This window comes from Archocentrus centrarchus (genome assembly GCF_007364275.1).
Source record: "Archocentrus centrarchus isolate MPI-CPG fArcCen1 chromosome 18 unlocalized genomic scaffold, fArcCen1 scaffold_23_ctg1, whole genome shotgun sequence".
Lineage (NCBI taxonomy): Eukaryota > Metazoa > Chordata > Actinopteri > Cichliformes > Cichlidae > Archocentrus > Archocentrus centrarchus.
Genome location: NW_022060145.1, coordinates 4,545,265 through 4,564,868, shown reverse-complemented (window position 1 = coordinate 4,564,868; position 19,604 = coordinate 4,545,265). Strand labels below are relative to the sequence as shown.

Here is a 19,604-nt window from a genome sequence, read left to right as displayed (position 1 = left end):
TGAGAGCGACCCATTCTTTCACAAATGTTTGTAGAAGCAGTCTGCATGCCTAGGCCCTTGGTTTATACACCTGTGGCCATGGAAGTGATTGAAACACCTGAATTCAATGATCTGGATGGGTGAGTGAATACTTTTGGCAATATAGTGGACATCAGATATATGTTATTACATAATTTCTACAGCAGACTGGCTGAGAGTCTAGTTATTCTCGGCACTTTCTACAATACATGTAACTGAGGAACAGCTGCTAATTGCTGGAAAGTTAACAATGACCCCCATCATCTTTTCAACATATCTCTAACATACTCTATAAATATGTATTTACATATGTGAGCACTATGAGCTGATATCAGTATCTGACTCCCCAGTAGACACTCCCCATTTTCATTTGAAAAACACTGTTTGCATAAGTTTTTAGACATCAAAAACTACATCAAAGAAGCAGCTCAGTATCACCGAATGTAAAATTCAGACCCTGAAATGGAGAAAGGAAAATGTTTTTTGCTCAGTGATCTCAGTTCTGAAATCACCAGAGCAGCCTGTCTTACTTCATTATCACGCCCGCGCCACTAAAATTTGAATGAGCGTACTTTGAGCTGCTCCCTTACCTACCATGAGGTCCCCACAGGAGATGGAATCTGAATGTTTTTGATCGGGAATAGATCGTTTTTTTATAATAATAAAAAAAAAAACAACAAAAAAAAAACACTGGATGCCCTTTGACGCAACCCTTCCGTTTATCCGAGCTTGGGACCGGTGCTAGGACTACACTGCCTTGTGTCTCCTCCTGGTCTCAAACTGGGGATCTTTGGCATGCTAGGCAAAGCAGTTAACCACTACACCATAGAGCCACAAACATTTCAATAACTTGTAAAAAGAATCCTGATAACATTTAGTACATAATTCTTTTCAAGGCAGTTTGTGAATGGGACACTGTACACAAACACACACACACACATTATATATTATAATTATATATTATAATTATATATTATAATATATATATATATATATATATATATATATATATATATATATATATATATATATATATATATATATATATATATATATATATATATGTGTGTGTGTGTGTGTGTGTGTGTTACAGTGTGAAAACAAAAATTAATTCAAATTACAAGCTTTATTTTATGTATTATTTTAATCCCTTTTCACTTTATCATATCAGGCTCAACTTTCCATTAAAAATGAATTATGTTTGTACCCATGAATGTGCTTCATGCGTACTTCCTTTCTTCCTTTCTAAATACCAGTTTGTGCGCATGTTTTTTTTTGCCTGTCGCATCATTTATACATCCAGCCCCTGATGTAACTCAGCCATAAAAACGTCTAACTGCTGCCAGGAGTGAGAAATATCACAGGAGATCCACTGAGCTACAAGTAAACATGAATGACACGAGACGCTTCTGCTATTAGACGCATCCTCCTTCCAGTTTCAAGCAAAAATGCTCCAGCAGCAGGAGAACAGCATGGCTTCACAAACCTCTACACTGGCGCCCCCAACAGGTAATCGAACAAAGACATCAGCACAATTGTGACAAAACACACAGTGGATATACACCTATATTTACAACCTGATATAACAGACAGTCATAACCAGGTTCTCTTCTAACCGACGCTTTAGTGTTTTACAGTATTTACAATGCAGAGTTACATATGCAGCATTAAACAGCAGAGTATATCATACACCGTGGGTGTGTGTGCTCCTCAGACCTCCACAGCAGGGTCTGAACCCATTCCCTGAGCCTGCAGCGCCTCCTCTCTCTTCATCTTCGGTTTCTCTGTCCGTGTGTGCCACACCAGCACCTGCAAAGCACGCAGTTACAACGCATGACCTCATATACAAACTTTGACTACAACTGTTGTCAAAATAAAACAAATTCCATCGTGCATTTTACTTCTCTTTTAAGAGGTCTCTTTTCCTGCAGTTTCCATAAGAGATAAAAAAGAAGAGAGTCTCTAGACTTCAAAAGGAGCATTTCATACACACTGGATCAGCTGTTCTAAACTAATCATAGATGAGTCTTCATCTTTATCGCTTAACACACACACACACACACACACACACACAAGCACACACACACAAGCACACATACAAGCACACACACGTACATACTTTAGTGCAGTTGTCTGCTTTGGGCTCCAGTTCATCCATGGTAACCAGTCCCTGAAGAAAGCTGCTTTCCAGCAAGCCCATTGGTGCCTCTCCATCGAAGCATGCCTCCGGATTGGCCAGGACTAATTTAAGGGATACAGCGAAACCAGCCATGTCGATCGGAAAGGGGCGACTGGGACGCCAGCCGGTATGGAAGCGAACAACCTTGAACAAATCATCAAAAACATGATCACTGTATTTTAGATCCGACTTAAAACCTTAGCTTTACTGTGCAACGCTGGCCTCAATATTCTGTGTTTTTAGGCTTTTCATGAGGTCTAAAACTTCTAAACCTGCATTTCTTGATCAAATTATAATGTAGAGTGGGGCAATATTTTCAAATTTTACTACCAGCCACTGTCAGCCCATTAACTGGCAATTCAACTGCATATAAAAGATAGCATAGCCGCCTGACTTCCATCATTCACTAGTTTGTAATCTCCAGTTTGAAGTGGTGTTTTTCACCAGGCTGGTGCACACTGCTTAATCCTACTTTTTGATTGTAATGATGACCATAACTTGAAAAACAAAATTCTATTTGTATTCAATTAAAACTTCAGACTAGTGACTGACACCACTGGCTCACCAACATGGATATCTATCCAACCGCAGTAATTTTTTGTGACCAGCGGAGTTGCCCCTGCTGGCCACTCAAACAAATGTAGGTTAAAGCCATGACTTCATGGCTTCATTTTTCCAGATGCAGAGGCTCCACCAGTCTTTTACATAGTCTATGAGCACATGAGCACACTAGACTGCAAGTCTTCCCCCCCCAGCCGGTTGCACCAATTGGCTGCCGGTCCCTAAGTCTGTTTCCACTGGAGGTCTCTTCCTGTTAAAAGGGAGTTCATCCTTGCTGCTGTCTCAGAGTGCTTGCTTGCAGGGATTAGTCACTTGGGGTTCTCTCTCTCTTCACCTTACAGTATGATGTATTTTGAGACAACGGTTGCTACGTAACTACAACTGAACTACATATATCTGTTTAATCAACCAGCCCTAGTGTCAACCAGTCTGAGTGCTACAACTGCAAGAGAAAGGCAAAGATAATAATTATGTTTGTAGAAGAACATATGAGAAATATTGCAAAGCATATATTGCACGCATATTAAAAGCTGGCAATGTGGCAAAACAATGATGTCTTAGTACACTCTTCAGGAGCTTTTAACTGAATCTCAGAGAAGTCTGCACAGTTCTCATGACTTAGGCAAAAAAAAAAAAAGGCATCACCCTCAAGAGAATTTTACGTTTCCCTGTGGGAAAATCCCCAGAACTGTAATAAAAGCACACCACTTTACCAGTCTGAGCAGTTTTTAAAAGTTGGGTTTCCTCTACTCAAGCATAAACACGTCTTTGTTTCTTAAATGGTAAGAAATAAGCATGCACAGTCACTCCCCAAAGGCCTATTTTAAAACCAAAACAACAACCTACCTTTCCTCCTTCAACCACAGGCCTTTCATATTTCATCCCTCCAACAAGCCCCACCGGCCACACCGACACCCGCTGGGTGCTCCTCATCTGAGGCCAGAAAAGAGGACATTTGTTTGCAGACATCAGTAACTGATAAAGTAAGCCTAAGAGTAAAAGAAATAAACATATTCACTCATTCAAATATCCCACCTCTTCAAATAACTGCAGGCTGTATGTGTTATCATCATCAGCAAAGTACACCACTCCTTGCTGGTTGTCCCCTCCTGGCTGAGCCCTCCTGTCCTCCCGAAGCCACCGTAGCCCCTCGTTTCTCTGCTCTACTCCACGGGGCTTGAGCCAGCTAGGGTCACCCTGAAGGGGGAGAATGACTCAAGGTTTTAAAATAAGGGAAAAAAATTCCAAGAATGTGCATCAATAAGACAAAAAAAGAAATCAGAATGAACCTCTTGTAGTTTGCGGTCCTTGGCGGTGGGCATGTGTAGGTGCGTGTAAGTGAGGCCGCTCTTCATCAGGAGGTCGGTCACCAGAGCCGTCTTGTGCGGCGAGTCCTCCACCACGATCCAGTGGAGCTGAGGGACGTGGAGTAAAGTCTGGGACATACGAGTCAGCTCGGCCTTCTGCACCAGCCTGAAGACAGAGAAATCAGAGAGAAGGTGAAATCAGGGCACGAGTCCACAGTGGAGGAAGGAGATGAAGCAACCACAACGAGAAAGGCTACCTCGCGTATGTTGGAGTGATGACAAAGATGGTGGGCAGGGAAGGTTTGGCTGGCTGTTTCTGAGGTTGTTTTGTCACCTCCGATTTCTTCATCTCCTCCTGAAGATGGCGGATCTCCCCCCGCAGCCGAGATATGGTGCGGTCTTTATGGAAGTCGTGTTCTGTGCAGTCACAGCGTTGGCCTGCAAAAACAAAACAAAGTGAATCAAATGCTGCTACTCAGGTTTGCACATTTTTCCACTGACGCTGACATTTAGGCAGGATTCACGTACCAAGCTGCATCAGCGCATAGATGAGGCCCAGGAAGGAGACCATGAAGTAGAGCATAAACACAGTCTTCAGCTTCAGCTTCATCCTCGTTGCCATGGTACCCTGACCAGCTGAAAGGTGACAGAAAGTGTATCCTGTTCAGGGTTTTCTCATTGTCCCGCTATCAGATGAAGCCGTGCAAACAAACGACAGCTGCACGAACCGGGACGTTTCTACGCGGCTGACTGCGGACAGGCTGAAGCCTCGGACGGGGCAGAGCGGGCTGAGTCCCAGCGAGGTCGAATAACACGAATATGAACTGAACTTAATGATAAACCAGTGGAAACTAAGCTGTTATAGCCAGACAAACATCCCCACAGGGTTTCTTACCGGAGGCGAGAAACGGCGGAGCTGAGCGATGGAGCTCAGGGATTCATGTCATTTTGGACAGATGTGAGCAAAGGCACCTCAGAGCATCCCAGCATCCGTTCATTGCGCTCAGCTAAGAGGACATTCTTCTGCAGCTAATGTACCAACAGCTTCCGGTTTCTGCGCGGCACGAAAAGGAACACCCTCAGAACAGCGACAGCCGCAGATAGTTCCGGTGTTATGCCGAAGAGTGATTTCCGATGTTTCTGTGTGTTTTTGATGTGTAATGTCTTTGCTTGTATTAGTGAATAGACTGTAGTCAACAGGATTTCTGACGGGCTTATATATAAAATAAAGAAATTTCCTGTTTGTCGAGTATCTTCATGATTCTGCGTTATTGTATCTACATTATTATATTCAATCCGGTCCTTTTTGGCCACTTCAACTATCATTATTTAATGCTGTGGTGTTATATTTGACGCAATTTCTGCTGCCCTCTGAGCCAGATCTCTCTGAAAAAACACAATTTTAATGTCAGTGACAGTTTAAACCCGGATAAATAAAGAATATATAAAAGTAATCTTGCCAAAAGTGATTGTAGCAGTTCTACCTTGTGACAGGAGTGTTATTTCTGGCTCAAAATGACTTGATATCATTCATGAGAGATATGTGTGACACGTTTGGCAGATTTTAGGCCAAAAAGTAACTTGCAACAGTTTAAATTTTTTGGCAAATACGAAATCTGCGCACTGTAAAAACGAGAACGAAAGCATTACGAATTATCACTCAAAATCGTTTAAAAAATCCATTACGTAAAGAGTTTTTAAAAAAACTGCCAATATTAATAAAAAGGATGCAATGCAAAGCTAAAAGTAGGATCAGCATTACTTGTAATTTTGTTAAATACCATCTTGTATTTTTCCTCCTGGTTTTTTCTTAAAGCAGCTGATCAAGTCCAATTCTTTATTGAGCTTTTCCATTTTTTAAATAAATTTGAAAAGCAGAAAAGCTAGCCCTAAGCAACCCTAACCTAACCAATGAAAACATAAACTTTAAAACGGTTCACTTAGATAAAAGATTTGTTTTCCTGGCACAAAATGCTGAAGAATTACTAAAAGTAACTGAATCAAATATCATGCTTAACCTTTGTATTGACATTTCCTTTTTCTTGGAGGAAATAGACTAGTGTTAAAAAATAAAATAAGGAGACAGCTTTTGAAAAGTCAAACAACTTTCCTTTATTCGTAACATTATTTGTAACATAAAACACTGACAAGGCAGAATGACTTAGTTTTCCCTTTCATTGTCATTTATGGACAGGACTGTAACATTCACTCTCAAACATTGAGTTTTTATTATCATTATTAACATGTTTAGAAAAGTGTTTCTTCTGTAAAAGGCCAAGAAATGAAGATGATCCACAACAGCTTATAAATTTATATATATTTATATACACGTTGAGAAAAGAGACCAGGATCTGTAATTTTGTTAGGGTACCTAACCTTTTCTCCTTTTTTTTTTTTTTTTTTGTAATAAAAGTCCTCACCTACTTCAAAATAAATTGGTTAAGTTCAGGCTCATTTTCCAACTTATATTTTCACAAAAATCCTTTTAACGTCCCATGAGCCTTTAAAAACAAAACAAAAAAAAAAAAAAAAAAAACACTGCCCACATGCCTGGATTGAATACGCACCTCGAGTACAGATCTAGGGTGTGTTCAAATGCTGTGTTATAGTCATGCAACTTCACATTTTCAAAGAATATGATAAAACTAAAAGTCTCCTCCTGAATACCAGCCTTATTTCTTTAAGTAGGATGGTACAAGACAGAAACAAAAAACTGACCCCAGATCTGAGCTGTGGGTCAATCCAATCCAGCCAGCAGCTGAGTGATTGACAGCAGGGCTGCTAAGTACAACAGATGAGGTTTGATTATGTTTGATTAACCTGAGAAAGAGAGAGACTGTCAGTAGATTGAACTCGTATCACTGCATACAGCCTTTTATTTTTTTTTAATTGTAACCTATAAAGTACAAAAAAAAAAAAGGAATTATTGTAGGACTCCTCAGGAAGTCTAGTCCCCCAAACAAGAAACATGTTTAGTTTTTGTTTTTCCAGAGTTCAACCAAGCAAGAAAAACTACCATGTCCCCAGATGAATCTTTCTTTTTTTTTTTTTTTTTTTTTGCAGGAAACAAGCACAAGCATTCATCCCAGGACCTCAAAAGGTTCTTGTTTTGCAACAGATTATTTTAGTACCTAGTCTACTTCACATATCAGCCTCCGGCTTCACATACTTTCACCAGGCTTTTAAGTGGAGCCACTATGCTTCTCCCATATTTTCTGTCACTTATGTACTGTTACAGTGGTGAACACTCATACTCAACACTTCAAGAACGAGGTCAGCATATGTGCAAGTACTCCCTGTGAGGCAGAAACTCTAGGCTTCAGATTGCTCTGTTTCACATAGGTTTTTCTACTCTTGGCTCCGTGTGATGTCAAAGTGAGCCGATAACCTTTATTTAGTTGTGTGTCGGGCACGCAGCTCTTCTGCTGTGCAAACCATCTGTTTGTGAGGGGCAGCCAATTAGAAGAAAGTTGGCTTAAAGAGATGGGAGCTGTAACAGCTTGTTTCAAACAGTAGATAAACTGAGGACTGCACCAGAGCCCAGTATAGGATAAATAAGGATTATTCTTAACTATGAATCATGCAAAGCCACTCTAACAAACCAAGAGTTAAAAAAAAAAAAAAAAAAAAAAGCAGATCTATGGAGTTGGAAATTTGCATAATAGACCCCCTTTAATGTAATTAAATCTCAGTTCCAGCTTTGACATGATCAGAATTAAAAACAAATTTAAAAACATATCAATTTAGTCCAAAAATACATCAAAGGGCTTGTAAACAGACGTGGATTCACTGTGGTCAGAGTGGTTACAGCAGCCTTTCTAATAGATTTCAGCCCAGACAACTTAAACTAACATTATTATTCTAGACTACTTAAGTGAACAAGCAGCTTTAAGAAAAACCTGTTTTAACCTCTGCTTTAACTTCAAATGTCCTGCTGCTCCCCCTTTCACACCCACCATCAGTCACTGGAAAAATGCAGAAAATATTTAAGCAATGCTGTTAGACCAACATGAGAATTTCAGATACCGGCTCCCACGGGGCAAATAAATTTCAGATGCCGCTGCTGCGTAATCCTGATTGAGACAAGACCGTTTATTTTTGAGACCAAATTGTATCGGAGCAGGCCAGGAAAACAATTTAAGACTGTGGAAGAAGAGCCACAAAACTATAAAAACAGGTTCCTCAAGTGCGCTGCCATAACCTTCAGTGCATCCATTCATGCTTCGCTTTCAAGCAGCTATATAATCAAAACGGTGACTTGTCCTAATCCTTCTCCACGTTAAATCAACTTGATATGTAAGAGATGGGATGGAGGATGGGTTTTAGTCATTGTTTTTCAAACAGGCCTGGAAAAAGGATCACATTTCACTCATTTGTCATCAGGACCTCTTGGAAACTGAGAGCAAGGAGGCAAAGAGGTGTACTGCAAATTCAAAAATCACTAAAAAAAAAAAAAAAAATGAAGACAGCATAACTGTGTGGTGGTAATTGGGCACAAATTTCTCATCTGTATCTTTAAAATGAAAAATAAAGCTGGGTGGACAAATGAGGAAGACAAATGGTCAAATGATGCATTTTCACAACTAATGTCTTCAGTGAAGCAGAAAAGTATCCAGTTACAGCATGCATCTCTGATGAGAAAATATATGAAATAGGGAGGATCATACTGGGAATATTTACTAGGTTGGATGCAGATTTACAGCAACTGATGAGAAAACTTTTTTTTTTAAAACTTATTTTACTGGGAGACTCAAAGAAAAAGGCAACATTGGAAATCTTATCTGATAAGTTATAATCATTAAAAGCAGGGGAGACATCTATACATGGATCTATACCTGATAGAGCAGACAGGTGGTGCTGCTGATAGTGTATTGTAATCATGTAACAGTAGTATCATTTCCCAGCTGCTGCTAGCTGCAGTGCTTCTGTTACAGAATAACTTACAACTAGAGTAATAACAGATAATATTACAGTGCAACAGGGCTTCTCACACTGTTTTCAACAGGACCTAAACTCGCATACATTCAGCCTAATCCTGGAACCCAGTTTCAGTGAAACAAGCAAAGTCGTCTCAGTGCAGGGTCCCAAAGAAATCCCAAGCTGGATTATAGAAACGGACCGGCTCTAAATCTTATCTGCTTAGTGTTGATGGCATCAGTTGTGAATTAAAGAATTAACTAATCCCATTTTACACTTGAGACCAGAGGTAGTGAGTCTCTCTAATACAGCTCAAGGCCAGCAGCCAATTTTAGGTCCTGAACCACAGTTTAAGAAGCAGAATGATACAATACATTATAGCAACACTAAGAGATGAGACTGGTCTCCGGGATGGAGAACAGCAGCTTTTTCTCGACTGGAAATGAATACTGGTAATAACAGCGATAAGAGAAGGGGAAAAGATGGCTTGGACAATGAACCAAGGGGCTAGAAAACAAAACAAAACAAGAAAAAAAAAAAAAAAAAAAAGACACCAGGAGCTGTGTGTGAAAGCTCACACTGCACGCTGCATTTAGATGCCGGCTTTTAATCTGCAGGTGGGTGTTCCACCGTCGGGCGCTGCAATTCAAAAACACTTGTGGACTAGCAGGCAGCTGAGGCTTTCACACGCAGCCAACTAAAGTTGCTGGCTTTTAACCAATCACGTGGCCTAACTGAAGCCGATCAGTGGCAGCAGCCCCCGCAGTGTCCGCCCCCGTGGGTGTGTCCCGCCGAGGCCTCGCCGTGCTTGGTCCGCCTGCTGAGGATCTCGTAAGAACAGTCGTCGCCGCAGCAACCGGACATGCTCGGTGAGGTCTCGTCGATCTCGAACCTAGAGGTGAGGGGAGAGAGAGCGGGCCTGGTTAATGGGGACGTCTGAGTGCTTCCTGCCTGAACGTCACCTTTATGTGCGCTAACTTACTGAAGAGTTAATGTACTAACAATGGCGATCACATTAAGATGCTGTGAGGCTGCCAGAGTCTCACACCAAAGTCAAAGATAATTAAATAAGGTAGCGCCCTGATGTCTCCATTGTCTCGACGCCCATCCTCTTTACTTCCAGCACAGTGATCATAATAATAGTGACTGTGCTATCATGAGAAAGAGTTTTAGTGGGCACCAAAGATTAAAGTCACCAATTCAGTATGGGACTAAAAGTGAAATATCGTCACAATCTTTGCTTCTGGTCCTGAGTTATGACGCTGAATAATGGCCAGAAAAGTGTTTTTTTTTGCAGAAACTAATGAGTGAATAATGAGTGAATTTGACCTTTTGGGTATAAAATTTGACTCCTGTGTGATTTCATTTGTATAAAATTTTATCATCTTTAATTCCTGAGTTGTGTCCCAAAGCATGTTTCGTGAGTTAACTGTCAGCTTTGACCACTAAATTCTAATCCGCTCATCTATGAGTCAAAAAGATGGCATGAAAATAAAACTGATCTACAACCCGGACACATAATGCCTCTGGAGGCATAAATACTGGGCTGTGGACAAGTAGCAGTTCTGTATAAATTGTGCCAGAAGTGGAGATCCCACCCACCCACCCCCCACCTTATATTACACTCCTGCATCCACGTTCAAAGACTGAACAACTTCCTAATTACAGTTAAACTCTCCATATTAACTAAACATGTCTGTTAAAGAGCTCATATACTCACTGTAAAGCTTCTCTGAAGAACTGGTACGCTCCCTTGTTCTGTTTAAAAACTGTCAACATCACTTTCTTCATCTGTGTGCTGGACAGAGAGAGGGAAAGGAAAAAGAAAACACTTCTTAGTGTCATGTGACCTGAAGATGTGACCATAGACTGAGATACTAGAGGACACTTCACTCGGTTGGTAAAAATCACAAGGTGACCACGTCCCAAAGCAAAACTCTGCTTTATTGTACATTCATGAAGTAGCCCAGAAACAGTCGACCAAAGGCACAAATCAACAATCCCAGCTGCGCACAAAAACAGCCGAGCAATGACGCAATCGTGAACACCAGGATTTTTCAATCTTACTATAAATCATAACATGCATCCGATCTCTTAAACGGGTGGGGGCCGAGCTGAACAAAACTGTGTGAACATGGTCCCACATACAGCGAGTATTATCCTATACGTTATGTTCATTTCATCGTCCCACTGCGAACGCGATGTTAGGTTCTCCATTTGCGTTTGTTTCGCATGTCACGTTCAATTTGTCATTTGTATTAATTCCCCACTAAACACGGAACAAAGACTGCCATAGGCCTGCTACTCTTTCTAATCTTTTCAAATATTCAAATACCTCAAAACTACGTCTGAAAAATGTCGTTTATTGAACAGTTTCTGATGCATAACTGCAAATCATGCACTAAAAGCTACTTTGAGCTGCTCCTTTGTCACAAGGGGGTGGCTCTGCATGTTTTATTTGGCAGTTTTATGCCAGATGCCATTCCTGACATAACCCCAAAGGGGATTTGTGCCTCTGCCTTTGCAATGGCTGCTGGTTCCACTACACTATGGAACCACACACCTTGTCCAGCAAACCTCTTGGTTATGAGGTGAAAACTCTTGCTCAGCACATACTAGCCTGCAACCTAGGGGTGCATCTTGGCCAGTTAGCCAGCAGAATTTGTCCCTTTAGTGATGCTGGCAGCTTTTCTGTCTTTCGCCTGTGACGGTGAGTAGCAGCTTAATCTTCTCAAAGACTTCTGTAAAAATCAGGGTTCTTTTGCAATCAGAGGAGTCACCCTCTGTTGGCCATTACCAAGAATGCTGGTTTAAGGCACTTCCGCATACAGGTGCACTAGAGGAGCAACAATGAGACAACCCCCAAAACAGGAATGGTTTTACAGGTGGAGGCCACGGACATTTTTCCTCCTCATTTTTTCTGTTTTTTTTTCCATTAGTTTTGCATTTGGCTAGGGTCAGTGTCACTGCTGGTAGCATGAGGTGATACCTGGACCCTACAGAGGTTGCACAGGTAGGCCAACTCCTCCAGGATGGAACATCAATACATGTCATTGCCAGAAGGTTTGCTGTTTCTCCCAGCACAGTCTCAAGAGCATGGAGGAGATTCCAGGAGACAGGCAGTTACTCTAGCAGAGCTGGACAGGGCCGCAGAAAATCCTTAACCATTAGCAGGACCGGTATCTGCTCCTTTGTGCAAGAAGGAACAGGATGAGCACTGCCAGAGCTACAAAATGACCTCCAGCAGCCACTGGTGTGAATGTCTCTGATCAAATAATCATAAATAGACTTCATGAGGGTGGCCTGAGGGCCCAATGTCCTCTAGTGTGCCCTGTGCTCACTGTCCCACAACCATGAAGCCTGACTGGCATTTGCCATAAAATAGCAGAACTGGCAGGTCCACCACTGGCACCCTGTGCTTTTCACAGAGAGCAGGTTCACCCTGAGTACATGTGACAGACGTGAAAGGGTCTGGAGAAGCCGCGGAAAACGTTATGCTGCCTGTAACATCATTCAGCATGACCAGTGTGTTGGTGGGTCAGTGATGGTCTGTGGAGGCACATCCATGGAGGGACACAGAGACCTCTACAGGCTAGGCAACGATACCCTGACTGCCATTGTCAGGAATGCATAGAAGCACGTGGGGGCCGTACAAACTACTGAGTACCAGTAAATTTTGGCAACATGCACTAGCCTGCTACATCTTTTTAATCACTTTGATTTTCGGAGTGTCTTTGAATTCTGTCCTCTGTAGGTTGTTAATTTTCACATTATCCAGTCCATATCCGTATAACTACTGATCCCAGAGGGAAATTCATGTCTGACATAACTCATCTGCTTTGTCTGTGAACTGAAGAGCCTGATGGATGTGGGTACAAATGATTTTCTGTTTCTCTCTGTTTTACAACAGAGAGCCACACATTTCCTTTTTCTTAGAGGTGTTCAATATGAGGTGGTTTTTGTGACTCCAGACGCTGAAGGCTTTAACAAGATCCCTATATTCAGATTCCTGTCCATTCCTGATATGCGCCACAATGGCAGTGTCATGTGAGTATTTCTGGATGTGGCAGGACTCAATTGTATTTAAAGTCTGCTGTATACAATGTGAAAAAGAATGGAGCCAGGACAGTCCCCGTGCTGCTCATTAATGTCCCAGAAACACAGTTCGCCCAACCTGATAAACTGCGGCCTGTCTGTCAAGCAGTCTGTGATGCAGGAAACAAAGGAAGAATTTACACCCATCTCTGTGAGCTTGTCTTTGAGTACATTTGATTGGATAGAATTAAAAACACTTGAAAAAGAAAAGAAAGAAAGAAATCAAAGAACATAACCCTCGCATAAGCTCCAGATTCCTCCAGATGAGCCAGGGCTCGGTGAAGCATGTAGAGGACAGCATCATTTACTCCAATGTGTGCAGGGGATCGAGTTTGTCTTTGACCTGAAGTCTCAGTAGGTGTAGAATCAGCCATTCCAGGGTTTTCATAATGTGTCTATTGAAGAAGTGACTGAGTTCATCAGAGTTCATCTTTCCACATCACCCATAAGTGGCTGTTGTTTCTTTTTGCTGTATCCAGAGATGGTACTGATTCCTCTCCACGCCTCACAAACGTTGCTGTATTGTAGATCCATCTTCTTTTTTTTATTCCACTTTTGCTATTTTCAGTCTCTTCTTCAGCTCATGTTGCACCTGTTTTCAGCCGTTCTCTATCGCCGCCTCTGAAAGATACCCCTTTTCAGTTTGCAACAACTTACTGCCTTTACGTCACTTGCGATCCAGGATTTGTTACTGTGAAAACAGCGCACAGCTTTTGTAGGTATGACTGTGTCTCTACAGAAGTTGATGTATTCAGTAAACCAATCAACCTCTCTGTCGAAGTCCACACTGTCATCATCTGTTTCCAGCAGCGCGCTCCAATCTGTGTATTCAAAGCAGTCCCTCAGAGCCTCAGTAGCATCAGGCGTCCATTACCTGACTGAGTTTAGTTGCAGGTTGTCTCTGCACACGGGATTTGTAACAGCTCTGCAGAAAAACCAGGTTGTGGTCTGATCTGCCACGTGGTGGTGAGACAGTAGCGCTGTAAGCCTCTTATTTAGATATCAGTATACATATCCAGCATGATTTTTTTCCCATTGAGATCTGATGTGTTTTTCTGAGCGGTGCATTTTCAAAGGGAACTTTCAAAATAAGGTTCATCCAACACTGAATGCATCCACATTTTCTTTCCTACAGTCCCCCACGACCCCCAACAGAATACTTCAAGGAAATAGGAAATGTTTTTTTTCTCCCATAGTCACACAACTTTAAGGTTTTACCTGTTAGCAATGAGCTGTAGTATCTGGATGAGAAACTTGCCGAGCCCTTTCCTCCGCACTCTGCTCTCTAACTGCACCTCATAGCTGCAGCGTAAAGACAAGATGCAAATTGAAATAAAAATAAAGTAATAGAAATTCTGCGCCAAAACTTTTCTTGAAATCCAAACACACGGCTGGGCACCTCACCAATATAAAACCTCCTCCCCGCACTCTACGTCGAATCTAAAGTGGGAGAAGGCAACGGGGGAGGAGTCGGCGTCGCGGGCCAGCAGGTACCAAGCTCTCTCATCATTCATCTCCTCTCGCTTTTCCCTCTCCTTCCATCCCCACTCGCTCTGCTCATACCTACAACAGAAAGGTAACAGGCGAACTCGAGCGTGACCTGATAACTGCAGCTCAAGCTGCTCAGAGCTTTTTAAAAAATGGGACAAATAACATCTAAAACTGAAGGAAAGAGAACATCAATTACAGTAATTCATCTCTGCTCTCTACTGGCTGCTCTGTGTGTGTGTCTAATTCCTAATTTTGTGAAAGGAGTCAGATCCACATCTTGCCATGTGCCCAGTCTGATGTCACTCTGCAATGTGGCTGCACAAAAAGAACTCCTGGCTCGTCTGCTCTGTAAAAGATAGGTCACTCTGTTCCTGAACTACTTCAAACTCAGAGGAGAGAAAAAACTTCTTACAGTGTCTGCATGTTGGCTCTGGTGAGTTCGAAGGCCCATTCCACAGAGAGCGGGTTGAGCGCAGTCACTCGCTTACACTCTATCTGCAGGTTCAGCCTGGAATGGGAGGACAAGTCAACAAGGTCACATCGGGAACGCGTGCGTTTATGAGTCTGCGTCTACGCTGCATCACAGTCGGAGAGAAAACAGCCTTTTCTCTTCATGCAGGAAAAACAAAACAAGTATGAATTTCATGGAAGGGGATACTGAATAAATCCTTTTTAGGTGTACAAAGTAATGCGTACCCATTTCTGTCGTATTTTGTGAAGGCTGGGAAGGCAGCCAGTGGGTCTTCAAGCTGTGAGAAGAGGGGGCAAAATTAGACTTTCAAGACACTAAACTATCAACATTCTTCTGTATTCAAGCACTTCCTCTAAGTACCCTTCAGGCTCAATGGCCTGAAAAGCCAAATAGGGGCAGGACAGGCAGGAAAATGGCAGGGCTATCAGTGCAACAGCTCCATTAGTCACTCATAATAATGACACAAAAAGTCAACTTCTCCTTGTTACTGTGAATAAACAAATTCGGAAAAAGAAGAATACTCTTCTCCTTGGACAGATTATGGCACACTTGGCCAAAGGCACAGACACTCAGGGCCCTGACTATATGCTTGAATGATTTAAGTAATCAAGGCCACGGGGACTGGATTAAAATGCTCATTTGTGCATTGGAAACAACAGTCCAAGCATCACTTTGGGAGATTTTCTTGCACTTCTACTCTGTTGTCACCTCCACCATGCAAAACAGAGCACCCCATTTTGGAACAAAGTGACACAGAAAAGTAAAAGGCCCAGGCAGGCCCATTAAGATCCCTCTGAGGAAGCCACTGCAGCTCAGCTCTCATTGCGCGAGCTTTGTTTTCCTCCAGTTTACTAATGCTCTAACCAACCTCAAAGCTGCATTCAAATAGATGGGTGGGGATTTAATGATGCAGATTAATTATGCATAAAGGCACATATGGCGCCGTATTTGCCTTTTCCTGTCATGCTCATTTCAATTAAGGGCGTAATCAGGGCGAGGAGGGCATCCCCAGGCTTTTTGATGTCATTACTGTAACTTTTCCTTGGATAAAAATAAGCAGAGGTCACAATGGAACAGCATGTAAATTAAAATATATATATATATATATATATATATATATATATATATATATATATATATATATATATATATATATATATATATATATATATATATATATATATATATATATTGTGCAATGCCATAGCAGAAAATTACTCTTTTCACTCCTATCCACAACCAAGGTACCTTATTGGCTGCGTCTACTTTGGCGCACACAGCGTCCATAGCTGCCCTCTCCTCCAGACGTCTTGCTTTCTTCTCCTTTGCTCTGTTGGACTTCCTCTGAACACAGGAAATAAAGAGGAAATGAATGGAGAGGCCATTGTGTAAGACAGATGGGTCAGAATAACATTTTGCACCCCGACAGGCTGTTAATTAAACCATCGAAACACAAAAATGCAAAATCATGAGCTCACTAGACACGCCATCATCCATTACCTTTTCTGCCACTTTGTCTGCTTCATATGATCAATGCCAACCATTTTTCACTGTGTCTTTTTATCAGAATCGATCTCATCCTGTCAAAGTGTGCAACCTCTGCTGACAAAATGAACCGGTATCACAGCGTTCTGGTACAGCAGCCAGCCTGTCAGCTCACCGCACATCACGATGAAGCCCGGTGGCAGCAGAAGCGCACAAACGTAGAAGCAGGTGGTAGCCAGAGGATACCCCTGTACTTTTGGCCAACACACAAACAACTGTGATCAAAGGTCAAGTGCAGTTTTTGCCACTAATCTGCGTATTAGCGGACCTTTGAATTTCAGCTCCTGATGATGATGTGTGTTGCTGTGTGCAGTCTGCAGTTGCATTTTAATTACACACACATCAATGTTGCAAATTAATAAGAGAACAGATCGATCCTCAAACACTCCACACAAGCACGACCAGGAAGGTCGAAGCTTGGGAAATAAATCAAGGCCTTAACAAATGAAAAAAACAGAGCACATTACTCTTAATATGATTATTCTGTCTATGAAATGCTATAATTTTACTGTCATTAAAGCAGTGTAGAGTTTCTATAGTTTGTGCTGCTCTCTGAGGGACACTGTAGTATTGGAAAATTTCTCTGATACTGTTCCTCTTATTAAGCCTGCTCCTGGTTTGACATCCAGAACATCTGCACTGGTGGTGCAGCCATAATTCATAGAAATGACTGACAGCATCTATGCTGTGCACATTTTAACCATCATCATCATCATCAACATATTTAATTTTATTTGCCTTATTCAGTCAGTCATAAGTAGTATTTATGTATTGTCCTGCTTGGGAAAACTTCATCAGTTTGCAACAAGTTACTCAAGTTCGTCGTGGTGCGTTTAGGGTGCAGCAGTGGTGCTTCGTGGAGAAACAAGCAGGCATTATTACGTGAATTCCTCCATTCCAGGGCTGAACAATTATGAGAAGGAATGCCAACTTTAGCTCCAAGCATTAACTCTGTACCAAGCACAGGGAGGCTGCACACCGAGCTGGGGCAGGGAAAACACGTGGACTGGTTTATCGAGGGCCAAAGGGGAGGACAAATTTAATTCAAGCTGAAGTTATTAAACTCATCTTTACAGCTCAGACTGTGTGCAGGCCTGGCTGCTGGGTGGTGCACACAGGTAACTCCCATCTTATCAGCAACTTCCAACAAGTGTAAAAGTGCTAATGCCAGGTGGGAAAAACATCCCACTTCCTGGCCTGTTTGGGGGGGGGGGGGGGGATGTACACACACACACACACTCCCACACAACCACGCACAGGTAATTAGCATTAATGGCTAGCAAAGCACTCGCCATTTGCTGTAATGGCATTCCTCCGTGGCTAACACGGCTAGCGGGCTAACAATGTCACAACATACATGAGAAGTTAACCGTGCGCAGCAGCAAGGACAATGCCGCAACTCCGCTAAAAACGCCACACAAAGCCATGTGTGTGCCTCAGCTAACGCTACAGTGTTATATTAATGAGTTATGTGGATGTAGCTTGACGGCTAACAACCAAACAGACTCCGGTGCCAACCAGCACCTTCAGCCACATCCATCCACCATGGTCTCTCGCTTTCCCTTCCTCCTTCCTTCCTTCTTTCTTTCATCCCCTCTCTCCGTCAGGCATTTACCACCTAAAACCCTCCACCTTTCTTTGTACTACCTCTCTTCGAGACATTTTTTCGAAAACACATCCAACTCACCCCCATTTTGCTGCCGTATCTGCTCGATGCCCCCCTGGAGAAACACACCTCTATTGTCCCGGTGCGTCGCTGAGTTGTGAGTATCGTGACTGTAGGCAGAAATAAGGGGGCCAGATCAATACGACAATGATGGATGATGTGCTAACGGAGCTAGGTGGCTACAAAAGCAACCGACGGCTGTGAAAGAAGCAGCGACCGACTGCGAATTTGATTCCAACGTGAGTGGAAACCGAGCCGTTTAGGTCCTCTCTGAAGACGGATTGGCGCCAAGACTGCGAGGCTGAATGATCCGGGCTGCCCGTCTCTCTCTCCTCCGCTCCGCCGCGTCCAGCCGCGCTGCGTTCACGTGCTCCGCCTTAACTCGGACTTCTGACACCCTCAGCCCCCAAATAGGCTTACCGTTCTTACCAAGGTTATAATAGCTGATTAAACTAAACTAAAATCTAAAACTATGTGTAAAAAAAAAAAAAAGAAAGAAAAGAAATGTATATAGATTAGACTTTTGAAAAAGCCCCAAAACTAACTGAAACTATGTTGTGTGCTTACAAAACTAACTTCAATTAAAAAACAGAAAAATAAGAAGGAAATGTCCTTAGTTGCAGTGTATGTTGATGTGGTCATCAGGAGCCTCTGCTGCATGTTTATTTAGACTCGGATGTATGCATGACGGGAATGGGAATGGGCTGGGGGGGCTGGGGTTGGAGCCTATCCTAGGTGTCATGGGGGTGAGGGTTAGGGTACACCCTGGGCAGGTCTGTCTGGGCAAGTCTGTCGCAGGGCATTTAAAATTAAACAAAACTTAAAACTGATTAAAACAAATTAAAACTATAAATATGAAACTTTATGCATCATGTGCAGCCCTGTGTCCTCATATACATTTATTACATGAAAAGTGGTGCTGGACAAAATCCTAAATTATGGACTGTATATAAAAGATGAACTTAGCTTAGGGTTAGGGCTTTCAGAAGTGACCGTATTCACATGATGGACTGGAGTGCTGTTATTGGTTAATACTTGCAAGTTTGGTTAGTGTGATGCATTCATAAACTGCGCAACCATAGAAAAATTATGGACGTAGCTCCAGGCTGGAAAAACAAAGCCAGTGTGGAGGTGCCTTGAACCTGCATTCTATCTTACGGCCACCAGATGGCGATAGTTGTGGTTGCAAAACGACTTCAGGTCCTCCAGAAGGAAAACGGCCTTCTGTCCTGATCTCTGTAAGCACTTTCCTGTCTAGTTTACGAGCTCAGTCACTCATTTTGGGCCATATTGAATAAAAGAAAAAAAAAATGAGCCGATTTTGAAAATCACTGTGTTTCAGAATATAGTATC

General features: G+C 42.3%; 2 protein-coding genes across 3 annotated transcripts; both read right to left on the bottom strand.

The window, feature by feature from the left end:
• Positions 1–1,115: 1,115 nt before the first annotated feature.
• b3gat3 (beta-1,3-glucuronyltransferase 3 (glucuronosyltransferase I)) lies at positions 1,116–5,131 on the bottom strand. 2 transcript variants are annotated; one of them, XM_030722833.1, is made up of 8 exons: positions 4,794–5,131; positions 4,594–4,701; positions 4,323–4,503; positions 4,048–4,231; positions 3,794–3,955; positions 3,605–3,691; positions 2,138–2,341; positions 1,116–1,827 (listed from the first exon to the last, which is right to left on the bottom strand). In XM_030722833.1, exons 2-8 carry the CDS (start codon positions 4,685–4,687, stop codon positions 1,729–1,731), a joined length of 1,011 nt encoding a protein of 336 aa, XP_030578693.1. In that variant the 5' UTR covers positions 4,688–4,701; positions 4,794–5,131; the 3' UTR covers positions 1,116–1,728. The 2 variants fall into 2 exon arrangements, with proteins under 2 accessions (XP_030578693.1, XP_030578692.1); XM_030722832.1 differs by having other exon boundaries at positions 4,961–5,131.
• A 2,554-nt stretch (positions 5,132–7,685) lies between these two features.
• On the bottom strand, positions 7,686–18,583 carry naa40 (N-alpha-acetyltransferase 40, NatD catalytic subunit). Its single transcript, XM_030722497.1, has 8 exons — positions 18,273–18,583; positions 16,289–16,384; positions 15,265–15,317; positions 14,981–15,076; positions 14,482–14,640; positions 14,296–14,379; positions 10,703–10,780; positions 7,686–9,874 (listed from the first exon to the last, which is right to left on the bottom strand). Exons 1-8 carry the CDS (start codon positions 18,276–18,278, stop codon positions 9,727–9,729), a joined length of 720 nt encoding a protein of 239 aa, XP_030578357.1. The 5' UTR covers positions 18,279–18,583; the 3' UTR covers positions 7,686–9,726.
• Between the last annotated feature and the right edge of the window lie 1,021 nt (positions 18,584–19,604).

Coding starts and splice junctions, on each gene's coding strand:
- b3gat3 (XM_030722833.1), bottom strand. CDS start 4,687: ATGGCAACGAGGATGAAGCTGAAGCTGAAGACTGTGTTTATGCTCTAC. Junction 4,504..4,593: donor CTATGCGCTGATGCAGCTTG/GTACGTGAATCC, acceptor TTGTTTTTGCAG/GCCAACGCTGTGACTGCACA. Junction 1,828..2,137: donor AAGCAGACAACTGCACTAAA/GTATGTACGTGT, acceptor CGTGCTTTGCAG/GTGCTGGTGTGGCACACACG.
- naa40 (XM_030722497.1), bottom strand. Junction 14,641..14,980: donor AGAGCCAACATGCAGACACT/GTAAGAAGTTTT, acceptor TTTCTGTTGTAG/GTATGAGCAGAGCGAGTGGG. Junction 14,380..14,481: donor GGGGAGGAGGTTTTATATTG/GTGAGGTGCCCA, acceptor TTTACGCTGCAG/CTATGAGGTGCAGTTAGAGA.